The sequence below is a fragment of the Excalfactoria chinensis genome, chromosome 5 (genome assembly GCF_039878825.1).
Source record: "Excalfactoria chinensis isolate bCotChi1 chromosome 5, bCotChi1.hap2, whole genome shotgun sequence".
In the NCBI taxonomy this organism is placed as follows: domain Eukaryota; kingdom Metazoa; phylum Chordata; class Aves; order Galliformes; family Phasianidae; genus Excalfactoria; species Excalfactoria chinensis.
The window spans coordinates 35,793,066-35,816,882 of record NC_092829.1 but is presented as its reverse complement, the minus strand read 5'-3'; the positions used below and the strand labels follow the sequence as shown (position 1 = coordinate 35,816,882).

General features: G+C 49.6%; 2 protein-coding genes and 1 long non-coding RNA gene across 5 annotated transcripts in view; 2 read left to right on the top strand and 1 right to left on the bottom strand.

Annotated features, from left to right (window-relative positions):
- The window catches only part of TSPAN18 (tetraspanin 18), a 107,515-nt gene extending 100,148 nt beyond the window's left edge, over positions 1 to 7,367 (top strand). For all 3 annotated transcript variants that reach the window (XM_072338652.1, XM_072338653.1, XM_072338651.1), the window contains one exon: positions 554 to 7,367. In XM_072338652.1, coding sequence (XP_072194753.1) covers positions 554 to 601 — 48 coding nt within the window. In that variant the 3' untranslated portion in view covers positions 602 to 7,367. The remainder of the gene's footprint in view (positions 1 to 553) is intronic.
- Positions 4,265 to 23,420, bottom strand: TP53I11 (tumor protein p53 inducible protein 11). The gene is made up of 7 exons (XM_072338654.1): positions 23,263 to 23,420; positions 11,623 to 12,130; positions 10,527 to 10,585; positions 10,015 to 10,063; positions 9,487 to 9,583; positions 8,567 to 8,668; positions 4,265 to 7,582 (listed from the first exon to the last, which is right to left on the bottom strand). Exons 2-7 carry the CDS (start codon positions 11,749 to 11,751, stop codon positions 7,449 to 7,451), a joined length of 570 nt encoding a protein of 189 aa, XP_072194755.1. The 5' UTR covers positions 11,752 to 12,130; positions 23,263 to 23,420; the 3' UTR covers positions 4,265 to 7,448.
- Positions 9,275 to 12,902, top strand: LOC140253192 (uncharacterized). The gene is made up of 3 exons (XR_011903794.1): positions 9,275 to 9,327; positions 11,530 to 11,700; positions 12,681 to 12,902. It is a non-coding gene; the product is annotated as an uncharacterized lncRNA (long non-coding RNA).
- Positions 23,421 to 23,817: the final 397 nt, after the last annotated feature.

Genomic DNA, 23,817 nt, shown 5'->3' with positions numbered 1-23,817 from the left:
TTATCCACTTGTGGTTTTAATCGCCAGAAAGAGGCAGGCACTTGGTCCTTCGCAGCAAGAGGCAGGGAAATAACCTCTTGTCTCAAGCCTGCAGTGCCGCCTCGTGTTGGTTCTGGCACAGAGTTTGCAGCTGTGATGCTTTGGCCACAGAGGCTTTGGGAACCCCATCGTATGCTTCAGGGAGTGATTCTTATTCCCATTACAGCTGCATCCCAGCAAGCTGACTCCTATGATTAATGTGCTCAAACTCTGCCTTTGCTTTATAAATTTCAGTTTAGAGACTGACATTGTACTGGGCTAGGGACATCTCCATTATCATCCTGCATTAGCTCTTTGGTGGTGTTCCAGTGGAACAGGCTTCCCCCAGACAGGATGTTAGTCCTGGAGAGACACTGGGTGCTTTCCCCAGTGCCAGGATTGTGCAAAGGAGAAGGGAGCTGGGCATTGCCTCAGCAGCCCCCACAAAGGCCCCGCTGCACCATGCTTCTGGAAAATGCAGTTGTCTCTTACCATTCTCCATTTTATTTCTTCCCTTTTCTTTCCCCCTTCCTAGCTGTTCGCCATGATTTTTGCCATGTGTCTTTTCCGAGGGATCCAGTAAAAGGCACCCCGTGAACTGCCACGTTCCTAATATTCTCAGAAGAAAGAAGGAAAATCAGATGAAACACAACCTGAAAACACACAAAAAACTTTATTTTTTTTATCAAAATGGAGTAGGGGGGAAAAATGGAGGGGGAAAAAAAAAAAAGAGGGTTGTAATATATGAATGACCAAAAGGATTGTACTTCAGGGGCTGGAACTTTGAGGTGATGTGCACTACACTGTACACCGGACCCTTGCCCAGAGCCACTCACAGCAGCTGTGGAGCAGGAGCCCAGTGCAGCCGCTTATGCTATGGACAGATGGAGCCTATGGGGAGGAGTGGGAGGACAAGCACAGCTTCCCCTCCCACCTGTCAGTGCGAAGCCATGCCTGCCATCTACAGCTTCATCACGGTTTAGACAGCAAAGGACCGAAGAACAGCAACCCAGGGGCTGGGTCAGGCAGCAAGGTTGGCCGAAGTCTGGGACTGCCCACGTGGGTTTCTAAGAAGTGGTGCTGGCAGCTCATCCAAGGAGCAGGCAGTTGTTGCTTGTGTGATTCTGGCTTTAATTCCCAGCCACAGAGTGAAAAAATACATTCTTCCATGTGCGTAAGCTTTGCCCCTATCGCCTGAAACTTGTCAGAGGAGTCAAATACTTCAGGGAGTCTGGCTTTTCTCTGGAGCCCTAAACGGGGGCAGAGTGGTCTCACTTAAACATGGGACTCATCCAGGGCTGGCTGATGGTCAAGAGTTTGGAGCCTGCCTTTCTGATTTTTTTCCTTTTTTGTTCAGTGTTACTGGGAAGAAAAAAGAGAGAGCAAGTTGTTCCCTGCTGTGTTCCCATTCCCTGGGAAAAATAATGGCCCTGATCAAGAATAGCTGATTCTGCTGCCTTCCTGAAAAGGGAGGTAATAGTGTTTAATACTTGTCAGCCTTTCACTTCATGCTTGCAAAAACCACTCTGTGGTGCTGTTATCAACATACGAGGGCTGCTCTGAAAGTAAAGCCTCCTATTGTGTTATATTTGCCCACAAAGTCAGAGGTGGATGTTGGTGGTATGGCAGTAAAGGCTGAACCTTCCCACCAGTATCTTGTTATTTGTCACTGCTATACAACAGATGGCAGGAGAAGGGGCAGTTTGACAGAATGGTGTCAGACGTACAAGTGCATATGAAGCAAAGATGTGTCGCAGGATTCATCCTTGTGGAAAACATGGCACCCATTGACACTCATTGACACTTGCTGAATCTTTATGGAGACCAAACTGTGGATGTGAGCACAGTGAGGCAGTGGGTGATTATAGTAGTGGCAACACCTCCACTGCTGCAGACATTTATGAGTGTGGCATGCAGGCTCTTGTTCATCACTAGTGAAAATGCACAGCTAATGGTAATGATTACGTTGAAAAGTAGTGGTTTGTAGCTGAGAATTTGCTCTATTGAATAGTGTTATTGTGCTCTATGTTGTAGTTTCCATGGAAATAAATAGGAGGCATTACTTTTGGAGCAACCAATGTATATTTGCAGTGGATTTCTACAAGCTTTATTGCTCCAGCAGGAGTTCCAAGCATGGTACTGGATGGAAGAGCCTGAGGTTCATCAGCCAATCCCATGCCATTTACCTTATGCTGTCTCATGGTGTCATTTCTGCTTGGGGGATTTCCCCCGAGGCTTTCCCATGGGCTCATAACAAAAGCATCAGGTCAGGATTGTTCTGGTCTGCTTGTTAGTTGAGAGCATTTCCTCCCTTGAGATAGTTTGACGTTTTGCTGATTGTTATCTACTTAATCATTTGGAAATTACCTTGAGAAATATGCTCGGGATTGAACATTGGTCAGAGATATTAAGGTGGAGCTGAGGCCCCAGGCAGGATCTGGGAGCATTCAGTGTGCAGCCAGACTGCTCTAGCTGCTTCTCCAGTGTTTGTGGTCATCGACAAAAACAGGTCACTGGCTTCTCTCCTCTAGAAGCCTCAGCCCCTGTTGGCTTTGTCATTCCTCTGGTTGCTCCCTGACTCAACTCGCTTGCCTGGGGGGAGGATGGAAGGGGCTGTGTTTTTCTGTTTAGCTTACAGCTTTGTATAGTCTTAGATTAAGGAGCACTTTTATATAGGGTTAAACCAGACCATCCGAAGGCTGTAGCCACTGCCAAGGAAGGAAAGAGGGAAGAAGGCAGCAGTGAGGAGTCAAGCAGCAGCCTCCTGCCCTGTCTTGGCAGCAGCAGGTATGCTTTGGCCATTCCTTACACCTACACCATGGGGTCTGTGTCCTCCATGCAGATGCAAGTGAATAGATGTGCAGGCTGCAAAGCAGAAAGGAAAGCAGAAGAAAGAATGGTACATAATAAACAAAGATCCTGGTGGAGAATTGAGATACAAAGGAATGGGAAAGAGGCCATACAGCTTTTCCAGGCTTCATTTGAGAAAAGCAGGAGAGGACTGGGTCAGGTAGAGCAGCAGCCCACCTGCACTGCAACAGCATATTCCAGCAGCAGTGTGAGGCCAGGATTGCTGAGTGGCCTCAGATGTTGCATTAAACTTTGTGGAAAGCTTTTCTGAGCAGTTTCCCTCCAGACCTGTATTTAATGATGCATTTTAGCATTAAATTCTACCCTGTCATTTAATAAAGGAAAATGGCTTTCTAGCCAAAATCAGCAGTATATTCACCAAACAGCGGGTGCTGCTCTTAAGATAAGGGAAATCTGTTGCATCCGCTGGTCTTGCAGGGAATGGGACAAGTGCAAACGGAGAGAAGGAAGCATAACTGCTCTACCTCTGCTTCAGGAGCTGGTGTCAGTGGCTGTTCTGAAAGAGCTCCTCACAGGGGAGGAACGACCCCATCAGCAGAGATGGCAGTTTGGATAGAGATGAGCAAGAGAAGCAGAAATACTTCAAAAGACTGAGGTAGGATCACTGCAGGTGTATTCTGGCTTTCCCAATTCTATACTGTTTTCTTTGGTTTTAGCTGAGGTTCCCTCTCTCCCTATCACTTGTCTCTATACCTTCAAAAGACCCTTTATTCTTCTAATGTCCTGGTCTTTGTGCAGTTGTTTCCCCTCTCTTACCTTCTCCTTCACTGCTCTTTTCTGGATTAAGACTTCAACTTTCCACAGCTGTGCCACTGGGAGCACAGCTTGACACCACCGCAAAGGCCAGGCAGCACATTTAAATGAGAAATGGAGATCATTGTAGAGATGAGGGCAAGTCTGAGAGTACCTGTGGAAGTAGGCAATGGGCAGAAGGAATTGATCCCAGGGGCAGCTAATGAACAAGCAAGCACAAAAGGCAGACTCCTGTTGTATGGCAAAGCATGTCAATTTGTTGTTTTTGTCCAGTGGTAATGTGGCCACCCCCTCTGTTGTACAGTAGTTTTTCTCTTTTCAGAGCAGTAGGCAGGAGAAGCAGCTGTATTTTTGTAGGTGTTTTTAGCAGCTCTGGTGAATCTGGGGTGTCAGGGACTCAGGCTGCAGCCGCCAGCAGAGCAGAGGGGGCTGTGGCTGCCTGGCTGCAGTGCAGTGAGCACAGCCCATGCACCTTGGAGGGAATAGTGGAGAACAGCCCCCCCATCCCTGCCCCCCGGATGTTATTTAATGCTCAAATGACTGTCGCAAATGCCTGGGAAAAGGGCTGCGTGTGAAATAATGATGTTGGAAATCTATTTTAAAAGAAAAAAAAAAACAAACAAACTGTAAATGTTCTTTTTATTAGATAGTGGAGCTAATTTATCCTGTATTCCCTACTGTAATGCTTTTTTATATTGAAAGGAATTGTTTTTTGGTAATATAAACCAGAACCCAAGGCTGAAGCATTCTGCACGGTTTTTGTGTGCATTTCTTAGAAAAAAAGGGAAAAAAAAAAAAAGAGTAAAAAAATAAAAGAAAGATATTGTGACAGTGAAGTGAAACGGCTTTAATTTTCACTATTTGCTTGGTGTTAAGTACAGTCACTTTCTTACCAAAGGAAAAAGAATAAAGTCAGTTACAGCAGCCAAAATGAGGTATAAACTCAAGTGTCCCATTCTCCCCTTTCCCCACCCCCACCCCCACCCCAAGTAAAAACCCTTGACCAGAAAGAATTGGCCAGCTTAGGACAGACAGACAGACAGCCTCTCTTTTGTCACCAGCTCCAGTTTGCCAGATGGTGGTTAGGCGTAAATAAGGCGATGCAGAGAGTTCCGTAAATGTAAGCTTTCTTCACCCTCAAAACTGAGGGCTTGAGGAATGCAAGGGTCTCCCCCATGGAACAGGGTCAGTCCTGCTTGTGTCTGCTCAGAGCACAGCCTGCAGCCCTGCCCGGCGCTACACACATACGTGCAGGTGAATTGCAAACCGTCCCTGGGGAGATGACAGCAGTCCAAAGCTTTTCTCACATTTCAACACATAAGGAAACTGAGGCCAATGGAGATCTTTTCTCGGCACATCAGAGCCTGAAGTGATGCCTCAGGCTTTTGATCCCAAATTATGTACGCAGCTGCTACCTGCAGCCATGATCCCAGTGCTGCTATCCTTAGGGATGCAAAACAAAAGCTTCAGCATTCCCTTCCCTTTTCCCCCAAGTTGTATCACTGAAGACAGTCACAGTTGTTTTCTGTCTGCACTGCAGAGACATCAAATGGCAAAACCAGAAGCGGCTTGCTGCTTTAAGTCATGCAGAGACAACAGGGAACTAAAGAGGAATCTGACCTCACCTAGTGTAAAGCTGTATTGGAAAGCTTTCACCGTGCTCCTATCTACTTTAACCATCAAGAAGTCTTAAGAAAGCTGACTCATTTCTCTCACCTGCTAGTTGGTATTTCCAGGTACCCTGATCAGCAGCCACAGCCTTAAAGTCAAAACGCAACTAAGATCCTCAGTCTGCTGCCGAAGTGAAGGGGAGAGGACAGCATGAAGAAGGCCCTCCATTTCCTCTTTTTAAGACTGCCCTAGGTCAGTTTTACTTGTCTTTCCTAGAACTGCTATTTCCCATCCCCTAACCCAACAATCAGTCTGTATACATTCATGTGACCCCAAAACACAAAGACTCACGCTTCACTTATCTATACCAACAACTGCAGCTGCAGCACTGTGCTGCCCATGTGGCCAGTGTGCAGGGTGGGAGCAGCAGCCACGGCTGCCACCTTACAGCTCTCCCACCAGCTCTGTGCTGCCCTCAGGGCTCTGTGTCATTATCTCAAAGAGAGACTGTCTCCCTCCCAGAGCCTAACTCTTTCACCTGAATAGGAAGGCTGCTCTTAAATAGAAATTTAAGTTGCTCGCTGTCCTGTTTTGGACATGCTGAAAGCAGCTTGGCAGGGTGGGAAGCTCCAGTATTCAGCCTTCTGCCGGATGTCGCCTCTGCCTTGGATTAATTTGTAGAAAAAAAAGTTATAGTTGCAATGTTTCCTGATTCAGCTACTCCCAGTGTTCTTACCTGACACTTTGCATGGCCAACAGGTGCAACACATCCAGTGTTCCAACACTGAGGCAGCTGCTTCTAAACGCCAACAACACAAACACACGATATAGTAACTACCTGCTAGCTTCTTCTAACTCTACAAAGGTACCAGACAGCAAACAGCTGTAGCTCCCTGTCTCACCAGTGATCTGAGGTCTGCTGGTCACACAAGCACTGTTTGTGCAGGCATCCTTCTGCTGGGACTTTGGAATGTCAGCTCAGTTCCAGGGCTCACTTTGATCCTGCCAGCAGTAGCCCGTAAGTCCATAGCCTGTATGCAGCCCTTCTGGCTTCAGTCCCACAGAGAACAACAATGCAGCCTCCAGCTGTGGGCAGGAATAATCTGCAAGGAAAGCACTAAGAAGTTGGGCAGATGATACTGTTAAGCCCAGGAGATGATATAAGAGAAAATGGCCAGCAAATGCTATAGCACATTCAGTCCTTCCCTAATTGACAATAATGCCTTCATATGCCCCTCCACCCGTGCTGTTCTTTGTAGCAGTTAAACAGTATTCTAAAGCACCTCAGTGGGATGAGCTTTGGTCTGACAAGCTCGCTGCTCTCACAGCAGACTCGTCCTCACTTAACTAAAGCCTCATCCCCCCTGCCTCACTGCCGCCACTATCAAAGCTACTGCAAAGCTGCAGCTCTAGGAAGTGTTCTGGGATGGAGACAGGATGCTGGCCTAGGAATATCATGAAACATCCCAAGCAAAAGGATGTCTATGTTCAACAGGCTTATTCCAGTAGCTTCCTTTGCTTCTCACCTAGTATAGTTCAAGCTGTGCCACTGTTCCCAGTGCTATCCCTACGCAGGGAACAAGCAAGGAGTTTCTTTTGCTGCCTCTCCTGCCAAGTTTTGCAAGCACCCAGTGCAAAAACAAAACCAGAGCTGGGCCTCCAGCGGTGGGGAAAGAACAGCTGTCTACAAACTCAGCAGCACTGACTCCCAACCAGCTCCCAGCCAGGCAAGCAGTCAGCACGTGCTAACAGGAACATGGGCCAAGCACATGAGGATGCATGCCAAGAGGCACACATGAGACCCACTGAGGGGAGCAGATGAGTCCTTCACTGGACAGGGATTTGGTTTCTTGTTTTGTGCTTTGTTTAAGAGTTTCAGAGACTACAATCCCATTGACCAGTTCTCCAGGAACTTGGCTCCTTTCCCTGAGCCCCCTAGGCTTCCCTGAGCCCATCTCATGCACTTCACTTGCCTCCTGCAGAGGGGGCTGCTGGGGGGCCCACAGAATGCTGCTCTCCCTACACATCACCTGGCAGTGCCACCAGCACCGGGTTACACACTGATTCATGCCGGTAAGTGGAAAAGAAGTAAATCACTTTATAACAAAAAGGGACTAACAAAAGAAAAGTTATAATGCAAAATTACCGACACAAATCCCCCCCTCCCACCCTTCCCATGACAAAAAGCCCAGGAATTAGACTTTCTTGGGACGGCGTCCAACTTGGTAATAATAATAAATGCTGATGAGAACAAAGAAGACTCGGCTGACCAGGAGGAGGACAGCACCCGTGGCCATTCGGCTGCTCTCAACCAGGGAGACCGTGGTAACTGGAAGAGAAGGGGGGAAATGAGGCAGAGATTGGTAGTGGAAAACAAACTCAGTAGAACATCCCTGCTTCCTACTGCCCTCTAACGCAGCTTCTTGGAGAGACCTGCTGAGCCTTGCGAATGCAAAAGCTTTCCACCCTCACACATGCAGCAAACCTGCAACACAAGTGCTTAGGTAGATTGATTTCACAGCCTTAACATTAGCCACAGGCTCCCATTAATAGCAGCACTTCTCTAAAGATAGCTCTGTACAGACACAGACTGCCAGTCTGACACCAGAACTCAAATGTTAACTGTGGAAGCTACTCTTAAACTTGCTTTGTGGTTCAACCCCTTCAGTGCTGATAAATATTTGTCAAATGTAGAAGTGCCCATAAGATATACACGGTCTGCTCCCCATTTCCTGAGCACCTCTTTTCTGTAACAAACACAAGCTACTTTATAATGTAGTTAGTGAATTGCCGATACACATAACACAAGAAACCTTCAGTGCTAAATATAGATATGCCCCCCCAAAAAAAACCAAGATGAGCTATGACCTTCTGTTCTGGTAAGACTGGAACTCCCTCCCTTTTTATGTAGGTTACAACAGCCACCTCTGGTCAGCCCCAACGTTTCAGCAACTCTTCCAGGAGGTGGCCTGTGCTGGCTACAAAGGCTGGATTGCTCTAGGGTAGCAATTGGATGAATTGGCAAATAGATGAATTGGCATCTTCCCTTCACCTGGGCTCTTTCCAGTGAGTAGCCTGAGGCAGAAGCTACCCCCATGGGGAAGGAAAAGGGAGAGAAGCTGGCAGAGAAAGTGTCTCCAGGGGCAGGTAATCTCTGCCTTGTCTTACAGAGCAAAGGAACCCTCTGTAATGCTGGCTGGACTCAGCACAGGGACAGGTGACCATGGGATACTAGGCACAACCCCTCTCACCCACTGTGAGCTAGAGACACAGCTCACACCCCATGCTTCCACCTCCGGGCTCAGCTGCTCACCCAGGAACTGCACAGCAAAGTAGCACGCCTCCGTCAGCAGGGTCCAGCGGATGATGACTTTCTCAGCCGTGTACAGAGCATTCCACATGATGAGTGAGATGCCTGCCAAGCAACAACAGCACAGCTGCACTAAGGGCCAGGGATCAGCAAGACCCGGCAGCCCACCTGCTTGTTCCAGGTGAAGCATTTCAGCCCCCGTGGGGAGGATGCCGGGGAAGCAGTACTGCCAATAGCTCCCCCCCTGCTTTGCCCACTGCGGCTGCTGCACTTCCAACAATCCCCACGAGATGCTGCTGCAGCCTGCAGGAAGGAGGCAGCCAACAGCCCACCTATGTGAGGGCATCTCAGCCCTACTATCTGTCTTCCAACCTAGCCACCCCCACAAGCACTCCTTGCCAGCACCCAGCTGCCTGTTTGCATCAGGCACCACCAGTTACCAGGCTCTAAAAGGAGGCTGAGTGGGTGCCCAACAGCTGCATTTCCTGTCAGTGCAGCACAGGAGCACAGCAGTCACAAGATGCCATCATGTATGGTAACTGCTCAGTCACAGCCTGAACCACTCGTTAAGCACTTGGGGAAAAGACCCAGTCAGCCCTGGGAGCACAGGTGAAGGCAGTTTCCCTGTGTGACCCACAGGGGTGGGGCCTGGCTGCACCTCTGTTAGACCTCATTTAAGGGCTGACTGCCACTGAGAAAGAATCTCTGGTTGGAGATTCCTCCTGTGTGGAGCTTTTCCTAGGAGCTTCAGTCTTCAGAAATAGGTAAGCACTTTTCCTTCGTAATGGTATTCCATTCATGCTAGTCTCTTTGCTACTACTATGCCCCTTTGACTGCGTTGACCTTTCTGATTGTAACACACCCCCTGCCCTTGTTCCCCTCTCACTCTATTGCTCTGTACCCGCTGCTGTCATGGCACTTACTGAGGAGGGCTCCTCCATAGAGCCGGATGGGAGTCTTACTGCTCACTGACTCCTCATTGAAAATGGCATCGTAGAGCTGATCGGGGAAAGCCAGGGCCTGGAGAAGGAATGGGAGAAACTCAGCAGGACGTTCCCAGCACCATCAGAACATGCTATCTCAGGCAGGGGAAAGTGGTGCTCTGACACTGAGACTTGATGTGATCGGAGCTGTTGGCCAGGAAACTGGAAATTAAGGAGGTGTGAGAGATACCAGTGTGTCAGCTACTTGCTCTAAGGCCAGTTTCTATGAGTGAGGCTGTCATGCCACGTGTGGTTTATGAATCTGCTAATAAAAACAGACCCTGGAAATGGGAACAAACTGCCAAGGGCGCTACTGGCAAACTCATTGCAGAGTTACAGCAAGGGCAAAGGCCTCTCAGGAGAAAGCAGTGGTGGCTGTAGCAGGCAGAGAAAGGGAAATTAATGGCTGAGGACCCATACTGTGGCATCCAGGAGCTGGTGGTTACCTAGGCTGCCACCCTTACTTACCATGATAGCCACCCCAGAAAACATAACGGCGGAAACCAGCTGCCAGACCCTGCATTGAAGACAGAGGACCTACAGTGAGTATAGAGGCAAACCTGTCTCCCCTGCTTTGCAACACCCTCCTGGCTGTCTGTATGGTTATTAGCCTTCATTCTCTGTCATTGTGCAGCTGAGGCAGCCACAGGTCTTCTGCACAAGGATGTGGGTCCCCCATACACTACTAGCTCCAGCCTCACTAGCCAGGGAGAACTGAAATTCAACAGCACCCCCCCACCCCGCCTGCACACACAGAGGAGGGAATGGACTCTACAAAGATGATAGGGAGCACCTCTGGCACTGTACTGCTCCCACAACTTCCATCACCTGCCAAAAGATCAGAACCCATGTCCTTCAAGCTATTCGCAGGGGAAGAAAGCAGGGCCAGTTTGGGACAGTTGTTAGGGACAGGGCTGGCAGGAAGAATGTGGCCAGGCACTGTCTTGATAGGTCATCTCTGAGGTGTCCCTATGTCTTACCTGAGCCCCAAGGGTTCCCGGACAGCAAACTTGATTTCATTTCCCAGGACTTGGCTAATCTGAAATTCAAAGAAAAGGCACAGGGTGACTAAGCAGATCCCTCCCCAGCCTTTAGGCAGCATTCATTGTTCCTGGGGACACACCTTAATCCTAGGTGGGAGTTTATCTTCAAGAGGTCTGATAGGAGGACAAGGAAAAGGAATTTCTTTGTGATCCCTTAGTCCCAAAACCTGCTGAAGACTGGCTTGATTTTCATCAGGGTCTGCAGCCTTCACTGCTGCCTGACTAGGATCACTAGGGCTGGGCCAATGTTAATTCTGGTTTACTGTTGCCTATGTAAGTAGGGACCTGCCTCCTCCTGCATGTAGCCTGTGATCCTCACTGACCAACCATCACAGCTGTGGAGGCAGAGCTGCTTGGGAATTTCTCATAGAAGGGAGGTGCAGGATGGTTCACAGGAGGACGGGAGCCAGGCAGTGCTCAAGAGGGTACTTGGGACAGAGCTCTTGAGAGATGAGCCCTTGCTCTCCAGCTTTGGTATTTTACTGAAACTGATTGTGCACATTCATTTGCAATTTGGACCTCTTCAGAGAGGCGCCGCAGTGTCTCTTGAATCACTGCTCCAATTTGCAGTGCACAGGTACTGGTATGTGATGAGCAGCATAATTGGCTGTGCTTTGCTCTGCTGGCACTGAGCTGGGTAATGGGTGTCTCGACAATAAAATTTCACCAATGAATTAAAACAACTTGAAGGCAGAGCATTACTGTGAAAAGTGGTTTCAGGCAGCTTTTGTGTATCCACAAGGCTACACAGCCTGGCCCTGCTAAGGGGCAGTGACAATCTTTTGTTGCCCTCACAGGGCAGAGTTGGCAGCCCTGGTTTTGCCATGGAGGTTGCAGAAGACATGTGTTGGGGAAAATGAAGAGACAAGTGGGTTTTATCAGCATGGTGTGGTTGAACAGTGGAGGGCATTTCACAGATTTGCTGGTCACCTTTCTGCAGCAATGGCCTCATCACTGCAAGGAACAGCATGGAGCACCCCAAGGTGGAACCAGGGTCATCTCCCTGCACCGATGGTGACCCAGTTCCCCTCACCTTGGAGCGATGGACCTCGCCATCATCATCCTCGCCACCAACCCCCAGGATCTTGCGTGTCTTCAACCTGCTCACCAGGTCAGTCTGGCTGTGCTTCTTCATCAGTGGTGGGGGCTGCTTGGCCGCCATGGCGGCGTGTGGGCTGCAGGCTTCTGATGCACTGGTGGGAGAACTTAGGGGAGAGGCCTGAGCCACGCTGGCTGGGAATGCTGCGGGGCTGGGCCCCACACCTGTGGGTATGATTCTCCTGCTGGGCTGGCCACAAAGGGAGGGCTACTGCCTCCAGCCCACAGTGCTCACAGCTGTGATGCTGCACAAAGTGTTTTCACATGAAATCTCACAGGGTTCAGAAAGCAAAAAATTTTAAAAGAAGCACAAAATTCTTCCTGCTAGACCAGCAGATGGCTCCTCATTGCCCTGGTGCTGAGGTAGGGAGCTGTAGACTGTCCATGCTGGCTGTGGGGAAGTTGTCCAGGTCTGTGAGGAGGGTACCAGCTGTCACCACAACCTGCCAGAGAGGAAATAAAGAATCAGCACTGTGGCCACAGATGCACCAGAAGGGCTGCCCTGCCTGGCCAGCCTTTGCCGTCAGCCCTGCCACAGGAGTAGTGGAGCTGTGTGAGCCTGGGCACTGCACTGTCACCAATAACATGCCTTGTATGTGTATCTATACACTGAGTGCAGCCTTGAGCTTCACCAGCGTGTGTTGGTGCTGTAAGCTATTTGGACCTAACCAACGCTAGTGGTGGAAAAGGCCAACATGATCATCTAAGTCCACCCACCAACTCATTGCTGCCATGCCCACAAAACAAGGTACACTCTAGCCCATCCCAGAGCAAGGCAGTGTCCATCACCCATTAGGAACATGGTACCTCTTTGCTTTTTCCTATGCTAAGGCAATTAACTCTTGTTAAATACTCCTCAGATGAGAGGAACTGAAGTCATTAAATGATGCTCTGCTTTTTGTCTCTTTCTCCTCACCATGCATCACACCCTTCAGCTCTATCTTAGGCAAAATGCCACGCAGATCTCAAATATTTGTTTGCTTTTCCCCCCAGATACTGCAGCCCAGTGGTGCCAGAACACATCGTCCCTATGGCTGCAAGATTCTAGAGGCAAGATCCTCTGTGAGGACACGAGCTTCCTGGGAAACAAATACAACAGCAAACAGAGCACAAATACTGGCTAGGAAAAGAACAAGGAAGAGGTAACTGACAGAAGCTAAGGTAGGAAAGACAACTTCTGACTAAGAGCAGGGGTGTCAATGTCTGGATGATGATGTAAACATCATCAGTCCTAAAATCCAGGAAACTCAGTTCATGAAATCTTTCCTCCCAATTTGTTTTCCTCTCATTTTAACTCAGCTGAACACAAAAATATATTTCCATTTGCCATTTCACCCCCCCAGGAGAGCCATAGAAAGGACCCCTACAGGCACCAGACGTGGCTTGGCTGGTCCCAGTAAGCATAGGGCTCAAGCACAGGCAATCCCTCACTCCAGCTGCACTTTCTCATGGCTGTCCCAGGAGAACAGAATTTATGCCTGCATCTAAAGAGTTTATGAGTCTTCAGAGAGTCATGAAATGAGAGGTGTCAGTTATGTTGGCACTGTGCAAACAAGTGTTCTCCTGCTGCCTCACAAAGGATTTGCCTCTCAGGAAAATTTATCCAGTGTTGTCCACTGGAGCAGAGTTGTTTCTGCAGGCCCCCCAAGCACACTGACATAACTCTTCACAATGCAAATCTAAGAGAACTTGCTGGGATAATGCAAAGGCTGAATTGAGTGCTCCAATATTTAACAAGATCCCTTCAGCAGTCCCAGGCAAGATACTTTACAGCATCTTTAGGTGGGAAGCAAAGAGGAAAAAGAGATATCTTCAGCTACAGAGAATCCTGAGGGCAAGCTGTAAAGGGGGGAAGTGGGAGTTAAAGGGAGGACTTGTAGGCTAAAGAGAGATAAATAGCTCTGGGATTACATGGGCAGGCTCGCAATTCTGACCACAGGCAAACAGATCAAAATTTGGTTTCAGCAGTTGTGTTGCCAGTTGCCTTCAGGGTGTGAGTTGGTGGAAATGATGATGTCGATAAATTAGCACTGCTCTCCCACTAAGAATTTCCACTAATTTGTGGCAAACCAGTGGCCAGGAGCCGGGATAGCATAAACTAGCTAAAAATGCCACTAAAATAATCACCGAAGGCCATTCTGATACATGAAACCAGGCTCCCACTGTGCTAAGCACAGCTGTGGCACAGCCTTGCAGCCAATCCCACATCTCATTATCCCCATCTTCCAGGGAAGGAGCCAGTCTAATGAATACTGAATATTAATGAATAATGAGCTAATGAATGCATTAGCACTAATTCAGTGACATTCAGATAGAAGATGTTGAGGATCTGAAAAATGTTATACTTACATTAATGTATCCTGACACGCTGAGAGTTTAGAGGAAGTTTTCTATTAGCATCTACATTCTTAAAAGGGAACCTCCACCTCATCCTGCCTTGGTTTTCTCCTCAGGCCTCTCTTCTAGTATGCCAGTGGCTGAGTAGATTAATCAGCACACAAAGGAAATTCCTATGCACCCCCTCGCTCCCCCAGCAATGGGCAGCACCTAGTGCAGATGAAAGAAGGCTTCTTTTCCTCCAACAGCCCTTCCTTCTTCACAGGCTCCAGCCACGCATATGACAACATTTCAGCAGCCGGAGCTGCTGGTTTCAGAGTTCCTAAGTCAGTATGCCAAAGGAAAACCAAGGTCTTGATCCCACTGTGATCTGTTGGTGCCACACATTTAACAAGATGGTGTTACACTCACACAGTGGATGACTCTTTCCAGCACTCTGATAGGAAACATGACATGCCGAAGCACTTTTTTTTTGGCCCACCATTTGAAAGCCACAAAAGAACAAGAGGATGCAGCACTGTCCCTTCACAATACCACAGGTCTCCATTGCTCCCGCAAGCCCCCGGTGTTCCCTACATAACCTGAAGAGGCATCTCACAGGTGTGGAATCTGAGCCAGACAAGAAAAATCATGTCTTCTTGTGCCAGGGATACCTATGTGGGCAGAAACAAAGTCAGGACTCAAACATGGAGGCACAGCAAAGAAGTGGGTGCACAGATCAGAGCACTCAAACAAGAGCAACACCAGTCAGAAAGGCAGAGATAGTTGTCTGGTTAAAATTCATATGAAAGTTCTTCTTTTATTTTCCAAGAGACTCACTACCAAAGTTCCTCAGCGTCTCACAACCCTGCCTCATTACAGCTCTACAGCCTATGGACAGACCTTCCTAGGAAAGGAGATTAAGGATAGCGTCCACAGAGGTACTCATCACCTTTGCTCTTGCAAACATTTGACTGTTGACTCAGTAAGTGGGATCTAAGACACTCCCTCACACATACAAAAGCACAGCATGTTCAGAGATACCTGTGATGGAGCAGACAACTGAGGCAGAGCTTCCCCTGCTCAAGGTAACAACAGAAGCACAGCCATCTCCATGTTGCATTTCTGCATCTGCGAGCCAGCCCTTTCCTAGAGTTCTACCCAGAGCTGGGATTCAAAATGATTAAGACCTCTCTGCCACCAGCAAGCTGAGGCAGAGCATTGCTCTTCCCACTTCCCAGTGGATTTTCTCCATGCCAGCTGCAGCACATAGCCTTGTACATTCCAGGCTACCAGCAGATCCGAAAAAAATAACAAGATCAGTCATGTTTTCTGCTGGGAGCAACCCTTGCTCAGGCTGAAGGGTACAGATCACTAGCCTAGCAAAGAGAAACACCCAAGCAGTTTCTGCAGTCAGGAAGCCTCGGAGAGTGCACAGGGTCAGACCTGATCTAGCTGAAAATACTGAGATGCCCACGCAGTAAGATGACTAGAACTCAATCATCAGAGCAGAGTGATGGGACTGCTACTCCTGCCCAGTCTGGCACAGTCAATACAACCAAGCAAAGAGGCTGCTCCAGATTTGTCACCTGGAACAACAAGGGACACTCACCCCCAGGAGCACCATGAACCAGGGCCCAGCTGTAGCACCAGGGGTGTGTGCCCCACCTCCTTCATTGCCCATAGGCTTCTGATTTCCTCTTGCAGAGAGAACAGGAAAGTTTCTTTCCGTGACACAGGAAGTGTTATACAGCAATCCAAAGCTGCCAAGGGCTCAGTTTTCCCAACAGAAAATAATAATAATAATAATAAAAAAAAAACAAAAACAGTCTGCTTCTCAAGAAGGAACAATAATTAAATCCAGCAACCACAGCCCTGCTGGTCTGCTAACCACCACCTGCAGCAAAACACCAACAGTGAGTCTGAGCTCCACCTCAGGCAAGAAATGCTGCTCTGCACCCATCAGCAGCATACAGAGCAAGTCCGTGGCTCCAGCACACTCAGGCAGGAAGCCTGCAGACCCGCAGCCACCATCACGCACAGCACCCACAAGTGCTGGGGACACAGATGACTCGGACATCATTAGCTGATGACCCCAAGGATTTGAGTTCCCTGAGGCACATAGGAGCCAGGAAGCTGAAGGAGGAGATGAAATGCATCGGGAATGGGGGCTGTTTTTCTTTAAGGGAATGAAAACAGAATTCCTCTTTGATTTCCCAGCTGTCTCAGACAGGTGTTTGCGGAGACAGTCCCAGCAGCTCAGTGGGCCATCTGTCCTGCAGATGAGTTCTACAGGGAAACATTAGAAGGAAAAATAAAACCCTCATGCATACACAGGTTTAAAAAAAAAAAAAAAAAAAAAAAAAAAAAAAAAAGATAAAAGGAAGAGGAAAAACCAACCCTTCCCCCCTCCGCCCTGAAAACACATATTGAGCTTAGCTGCTGGAAAAGCAGAGCTTTCAAATGTTTCAAAGGTCTGTTGTAAAGAAAATCTGTAGGACATCTCCTCTGTCTCACATCTGAGCAATGAGAAAGGTTCAAAGGAACTCCACAGAGAATAATCCTGGGGGCAAGGAGAAGCCCAGATAGATATACACTGCCTTACCCATGGCAGAGCCAAAGCCACAGGCTGCACGATACTGACATGGGGCTGCTTACATTTCCAACACCAACTTCAAACCTGATTTTCTCTCCATTGTGCCCACAATTTCCATTCACAAACTCCCCACAAAGCTGATGCCTAACCATCATCCAGCTCTGCCCCTGTCCAGAACTCCAAAGGAAATAATACAAGAATTACATTTGGGAAGGCTCAACCCCCTTAGCAACATGAGAGCACAATGTCCCTTTGCATTTCATCAACAAGACTAATTTCAAAGCCATTCTTGATGACTTCTCCCCCAGAAGATGAACTACATCTCCAGCAACACTATTTCTACATCTGCAGTCCAGTAGGTTAACTCATACAATGTAATGACTGCAATTTAGAAACTACTACAATGGCTACGAACATGAAACGGAAGATGAAATCAATATGGCTGTACCGCTTCTGCATCCTACAAGCAGGAGCTTTTTGACCTGTGTTGCATATGGATCTGCAGCCCCAGCCTAAGAACAGCTGGTTTGGAGAATCCCCAGCACTAACGGTCTTTTTCCTTCCAGTTTCATAAAATGGAGGAAAAAAAGAAAAAAAGAAAAAACAAAGGACTCCTCTTCTCCCATCCTCTGCCACTGATCTGACCAGATGTGCAGCCTAGGCACACACAAAGAGGGGGAAAAGGGCAGACGAATACATTTGCATTAAGCAGGGAGAGCGCCTTTTGGTCTGAGCAGGACACTTTCAGAGCCGCACACATGCAGACCCCCCCCTGCATTCAGGTCTTTCCTTGTGCAAGTGACAAGATTTGCTTCTGCCACACAGAGCACCTGTAAATCAGACCTGAAATGGGATGGCCTCGATGAGCACCAGCCAACAGCTGACTTCCCACTAACCCTATATGGTAGAGTATTTCCCATACCACATGGCCACATCCCACATCCTACTAATTCATATTCACGTGCTTTTATATGCATGTATCTTGTACAGGATATATATACTTAAATATGAAAGATATGATTTGAGCTGAGCATGAGAAGAAAGGAGGTGATCTTTGCTCCCTTCTGCTCAGTGTTGAACTGTCAGATGGGCCATTGGGGCTGCCAGACCAGAGGAGCATTTTGGCATTACCTGTATCGCAGTCTCATGGGACAGCAGGGCACAGAGAGCAAGCTGGCTGTGGGAGAGAAGCTACCTCCTGCTCCATTCACTGCACAGAAGGCAGATGCCAGATTTCATCTCTCAACCCCACCAATCATCCTGGGACCATGTTCTCACTTCCTCCCAAAGCGATCTGCCAGCATTAAGCCCTGCTCATTTGCACACAATTGCGGCTCCCGGTGCACCACTCCCCAGCGGTTCAGACAGGCTCGGGAGATGCTTAGCAGAAAGCCATCAGGGACAGGCTCCCAGCACAGCACATACCGCAACTATTTGGTAGCCTACCCAAAAGTGGCAAAAATCTCCCTCTGACACCCTTCTGGTTTCTATAGCAACAGGTTAATGTTAAAGACGTTAAGATGCAGAACTACTCAGGCTGGGCAAACAGAGATAGATAGCACTGATTTAGGCAAGGGAAACTTCTACATAGCTGGTGATAGGAGAACAGGTTTGCTGCCTTGCCAGTCAGCAGTGCTGCCCCTCTATGCAGCCTCACCGAGGCCATTTAAGCTTTCCCCATTCCATTTGTCCATTCTTCATGGAAAAACAGAACTACTGCCCAGGTTCATCTCCAGCAGAGCCCACAGCCTTCTCCCACAGATGCTGTTCGGCTCCTGACAAGTAGCTCACACAAATCTGACTTTGCTTTTTCTTTGGCTAGCACTCTGTGCATGCATGCATGTGCGTGTATGTGCGCATGTTTGTTTATGCATGAGCTGTTGGCTCCAAATTATGCACAGATCAACAAGACACTTTGAATTCCCCAACTGTGAAGTGCGTGACATTTAATCTCAACCTTCCTTTCAGATTTCATAATGTGCGCTATCAGCAATGGGCACTCAGTACACAAGCACCCTTTAGAAAGGTTTCAAAATGAAAAGATGATAATATAAAGAACCTGTAGACTGAAAAAGAGACAGAATCTCCAATGAGAGTGTTCTCCAGCTTCCACAAGAGGCCAGCTAAGTGCCCTGCAAGGAGCACAGAGACAGTATGCTCCTGTTGCAGGGTAAATGCATTTCATACGTGAAGAGAGTGGGGGCTTGGAAGTGTGAAATGTGTCACGGACCCAGCGTTCTCATTTCCCCATTTTCAGCTGCCTGGGAAGCAGGCAAGGGAAGCCGCCCTCATAGGTGCCTACTGTAGAACTGGCTGCATCATCTTTTGGAAAGGTTCCTTCCATGCACTGAGTTACATGAGGCTTTTGGTTACTATTATATATAGGCAACATACATATAGGAATTCCTGATTTTAAAATTCAGCTTCTCACTGCATTTTCCAGGCAAACACGATCTCACTTCTGCCCACCTCACAGTAGAGAGTCACGCTTTGGGATTATAAAAACCTGACAACAGTCTACATGGAAAGGGGTTCCCTTCTCTTCTGCTGTGCATGGAAAAGGGATGTCCTCAGCAGACCTGTTCCTAAGTCACAGCCACAGAGGATGCTCAGCAACCCAAGGAACTAAAACAAGATTTTTTTATAGCATTGGGAAAGCAAAGGGCTGGGCATCAGAGCACAGCATCAATAACTTTGGTGTGTTAGGTTGTCACTTCCAGACATGGAAAGGACTGGGAGGTTCTCAGAATACTGTGTACAACCACCTCCAGTAATATTAGCATCATACATCAGCAGCAGTGCACATGTATATACATGCATGTATGTACACACACAGGGCAGGGCAGGGAGGAGAGTGACGTGTACATTACAGGCTGCTCAGAAACATGCCAAACCGTGGCCAAGACTTGCTGAGACTTCAGTGCTGGCACAAAAGGCAGATTAACTTTATTCTCAGTTACCACGTCCAAGTGAAATGCAGCCTTTGATTCCTGGCAGCTTCCTGCTTTCTGTGAAGCAAAGTTTGGGTGCTTTATTGCTTTTGCATTAACTTTCTTCCCATGTCATGAGCAAAATCCAGCTGATTTCAGACAGCACACAACAAGCTGTGAAAAGCCCCCACCATCCCGCAGCCCCTCTGCATGCAGTGCTTGTGTTGTTTGCATTTCCCTCTCCCTCTTTGTAGGAGGCAGCTCATGCTTCCATCTCTTTGAAATACAACCCCACATGAAGTGCCAGGCAGCTAAAATTGAGTGTTCAATAAAAGGATTCAGAGGGACTTAAAAATCGCAGATCTTTAAAATACTGCGATCCTCAAGAGAACACCCTGCATTCCCAAAATCTTCCATGGTCAACAATCCAGGGTGCCATTTCTGTAGGCATATGGCTCCCTTAAGCTCTGTATGGCATGGCAGCATCTAACAGGGGCTGAAGTGATTTTAGGGCTCAACATTGAGACTCCTGAAATAAAGCTTCAAGGCTCTCTGTGGCCACGAACAACTGAAGACCAGAGGTTCGCATTTCACTCATCAGATGGAACCAGAACAAAAGAGCCCTTCAGCTGCCATCATGGGTTGCTGAATGAATTTGAGCTCGGACAAAACCACCAGCTGAGTCACCCGCAGGGTTTCCTGAAGATTTGTGGGTTTTCCCTGACGCTCTCTTGTTCAAATGCTGACACGGCCTCAGACTGTTTACTTTCTCAACCCAGGCAGGATACAGCTACGACTGACACAGCCACAAGCCTTTGTGTGGAGCCCTGCTTGCACCTGCTTTCCCCCTGTGCCAGGGCCCACAGTTGAAGCGCTGCCTGATTTTAATAAGAAAAGGAGGGATGTCTCTGCTGCAGGCAGCAGCAGGCAGCTGCAAAGGGGTTCTGCACTCATCTCCCTGTGAAGCACAGAATCCCTTCAAACAATTGGGCTGCTGCAGGCAGAGTGTCCGGGTTCTCCAGCACATGCACCTCCACTACATCACTCGTGCTGCTAATGGCACTCCCTAAAAGAAACCACCAGGTCACTGTTTGATTGATTCCTGGCTGCTCTCCCTATGAGCTCTCAGTGTCTTTGACTTGGGTGATCTTAAATCAGATCCCTGACAGTAACTTCAAGGAAGCCCAGCAGCCACAGAGTCTGATACCAGCCTTTCTGTACAGGCTTCTGAGCCCACTGGGCCAATAGAAGAAAATGAGCACAGGGTAAATGTGGATGACAGCTTTTTGACTGCCTTCATTTGTGGCTCTAGGCATCCCTTTGGGTCACTGTTTGCATCACACCAAGGGAGCTGGGTAATAGAGCACACAGTCCAGCCACGGTCTGGCAGGGATTGCCCAGGTGAACATCAACTGTGTGGTTAAGTGGAGCATTGCAGGCAGCACAGCCCCATGCAGTGACTGTCCTGGAGGGCCCCGCACATCCCATAGCCTGGTGTTCTCCATCTGCTCTTTGGGCACAGTGCAGCACCACCGATGGACAGGGACATCAGGGATATGCCTGGAGTGGCATTAGCCCCTGCACATGGCAAAGAACCTCACAAACAGAAGAAACTGAAGAAGGCCAGAGGGTCGTTTATCATTGTCCTTCATGTCTGAACTACAAAGCAGTCTCAGGCTGTAGCTGGGTTTGTCTTTGTGAACATCTTTTAGCATCTTGAGCACGAACCCTTCCAACTCAGAGCAGACTCATGCCAGCCCATGGACAGAACTGAACCCACATTTCCCAGGAAAGGGGAGGGAATGATGGTACAGGGAAAAACAACAACAACAACAACAAAAAACAACCTAAGGCCCACACAAAACTCAGAAAGCCTTTCTATAAATAATGTCCCAGCGGTGCCAAGATCACCAGGCCATTCCCTCAGCATAAGGACAAAATCAGAACATAAACAATCTCAGCATCTTTCTCCTGCACATAGGCCTTTATTCCCCTGTGCCAGGGGAGGGCCTGGAACTCAAGGCATAGCAGCAGGAGACAGACTCCCATGGGAATCTGATCCCCCTGGTACAGCCCACATCATGAGCTCCAAGTCAGGGTGGTTTTTGTTTTCAGGCAGCATCTAAACAGATCTCATTAGAGGTTTGGGTACTGGATGGCACACACACGGCGAGAAACAAACTGCCTTCCAAACAGCTCCCAGAGTGGTATGTGGCCAGCAATTAGCACAGCCCTTTCTCAGCCCAGCCCTGCTGCTAACCTGGACCTCTAGAGTGCTGCAGGACAAGGAACTACCAGCTGGAGATGTTCTCTGAGCATTTTGCACTCAGTGCTCATTGGGAACACAATAGCATTTCCCTTCGGATCAGCTTCCAGCAGCTCCAAATGGATAGAAAGCCTCAGGCAGAGCATCTCACTGGTTTACTCTTCTGCAGATCTAATGGACCACCAAGGCATGTCTCTGGAGATGCTCTGCTGTCCTCTCCTCTCTGTAATAAATCCTCTCTACAGCTCTGCCAGCAGAAGGGACAAGTGTCCCCCGAGACCACAGACAGACGCTATCTCTGCAGCCTCCTGCTTGGGATGAGCCACCCTCCTCTTTACGCACGAGCGTACAAACAAGGACACACTTGGGAGAAACCAAACCCCACTCTCCCTGCTGGGGGCACTGGGACACCACTGGCTCACAGCATCCTTCTCATACTATGCGTGCACAAGGGACAAGACGTGGCTATGGCCAGCTGGGTACCTTCGTGCCCAGTCTCAGGAACTTGCTTATTTGCGGTTTTCACCAAAACCTGTGATAACTTCCTCTGAGGGTAAGAACTTCCCTGTCTAAAGGATAACTGCTATTTATTTATTTTTAAAAAGCACTCACCCACAGGCCCTGGACGTCATTACTCAGCAGACCTTGCTTTTGTACAGATAGAGTTACCGAGCAAGTTATTTATGCCAAGTCCAGAATAGCCGGTGCTCTTGCACACTCTGTGATTTCTCATGGCTCAGCTGTACTGCTGGTGGCCCTAATGTCAACACAGCTTTGGTCACCGCTGGCGCTTCCACCTCCCAGCCAGGAGGAGATGGATTACACAGCACCCACATAACTGCCCGCAGCTCGAACTGCCGGCTCTGCCTCTGGGGCAGCTGCTCGAGGAGCTGAGATGCTGCAGTGGTAAGGGAGGCTTGGGGGGCTCCAAGTGCTGAGCAGTCCTTCCCCCGTCCCACACCCCCTCGTGCCTGGCTCCATCCTGAAGCACCGCTCACACTTCTCCCTCCATCACAGGCTCCGTTTCCCAGGACCGAGCCCTCCCGGGCACTCCTGGGCACCGCACTCCTGCCGACACCCCACAGGCAAGCAGAGGTGGATGAGGTGATGAGATGTGGGACTCGAGCCCTCGAGTAGCGCGGGGAGTAGCTGTCCCCGCTGCTGGCCGAGGGTCCCACGTGCGCTCCTCTCGCCGAGCGGCACACGGCCGCCGTCCCCCGCAAGACTCAGCCGCGCCCCCGTTCTCCCCCATCCTCTCCCGGCACCCAGCCCGCACCTCCCGCTGCACCGTGCACGGGCAGGCGTTGACGGCCCCACTGCCGGGGTTGCTCTTCTCCTCCTCGATCCCAGCCTGCGGCGGCTCTGGGGCTCCCCCCCGCACTCCCGGAGTCGGCGGGACCCGCGCTCCCCATCCCCGGCAGCTGTCCAGTACCGGCGCCGCCCCCTCCCTGCTCCGCTCTTACTCACCGCGCTACCGCGCGTCTCGGCGATGGAATGGGGGGCCGGAGCTGCTGCCCCATGGGCACAGCGATGCGGATCAGCAAAATAAGCCGATCGCCGGCGCAGCAGTGCCCGCAGACTGAGCCCGGCCCCCGGCGCGGCGCCGCTTTACCGCGCCCCTCGCCCGCCCCGCCCGACGGGGCGGCCCCGGCCCCGCCGCGCCCCCGAGCCGCCCCCCGCCCGCGCCGGCGGAGGTCACCCGTGGGCTGCGGGGAACAAAGAGCTGCGGCCGAGGGGAGTAGGCGGGGGTTGCTTCGGGTGGTTGTGCGTAGCCCGGAGCCGCCAGGAAGGCTGTTGAGGTGGGAGTTTGTCCTGGCGCGGGGTGAAGTCAGAGGCTGCAGGCGTGTCCCCAGCTCCTGCAATAACGCAGAGAAGGGGAGCGACGCCCTCGCTGGTGCTGCTCAGCTCGGAGGCCTGCTGCACAAATAACTCCTTGCAGAAAGCCAAACAAAGAGAACCTGGGTGCGGGGGCTCGCCCGTGCTTCTCCCAGTGAGCAGCAACCAGGCTGGTTCCTGCTGTTC

Coding starts and splice junctions, on each gene's coding strand:
- TP53I11 (XM_072338654.1), bottom strand. CDS start 11,751: ATGGCGGCCAAGCAGCCCCCACCACTGATGAAGAAGCACAGCCAGACT. Junction 10,586..11,622: donor GCGAGGTCCATCGCTCCAAG/GTGAGGGGAACT, acceptor TTTGAATTTCAG/ATTAGCCAAGTCCTGGGAAA. Junction 7,583..8,566: donor CTTTGCTGTGCAGTTCCTGG/GTGAGCAGCTGA, acceptor CTTCTCTTCCAG/TTACCACGGTCTCCCTGGTT.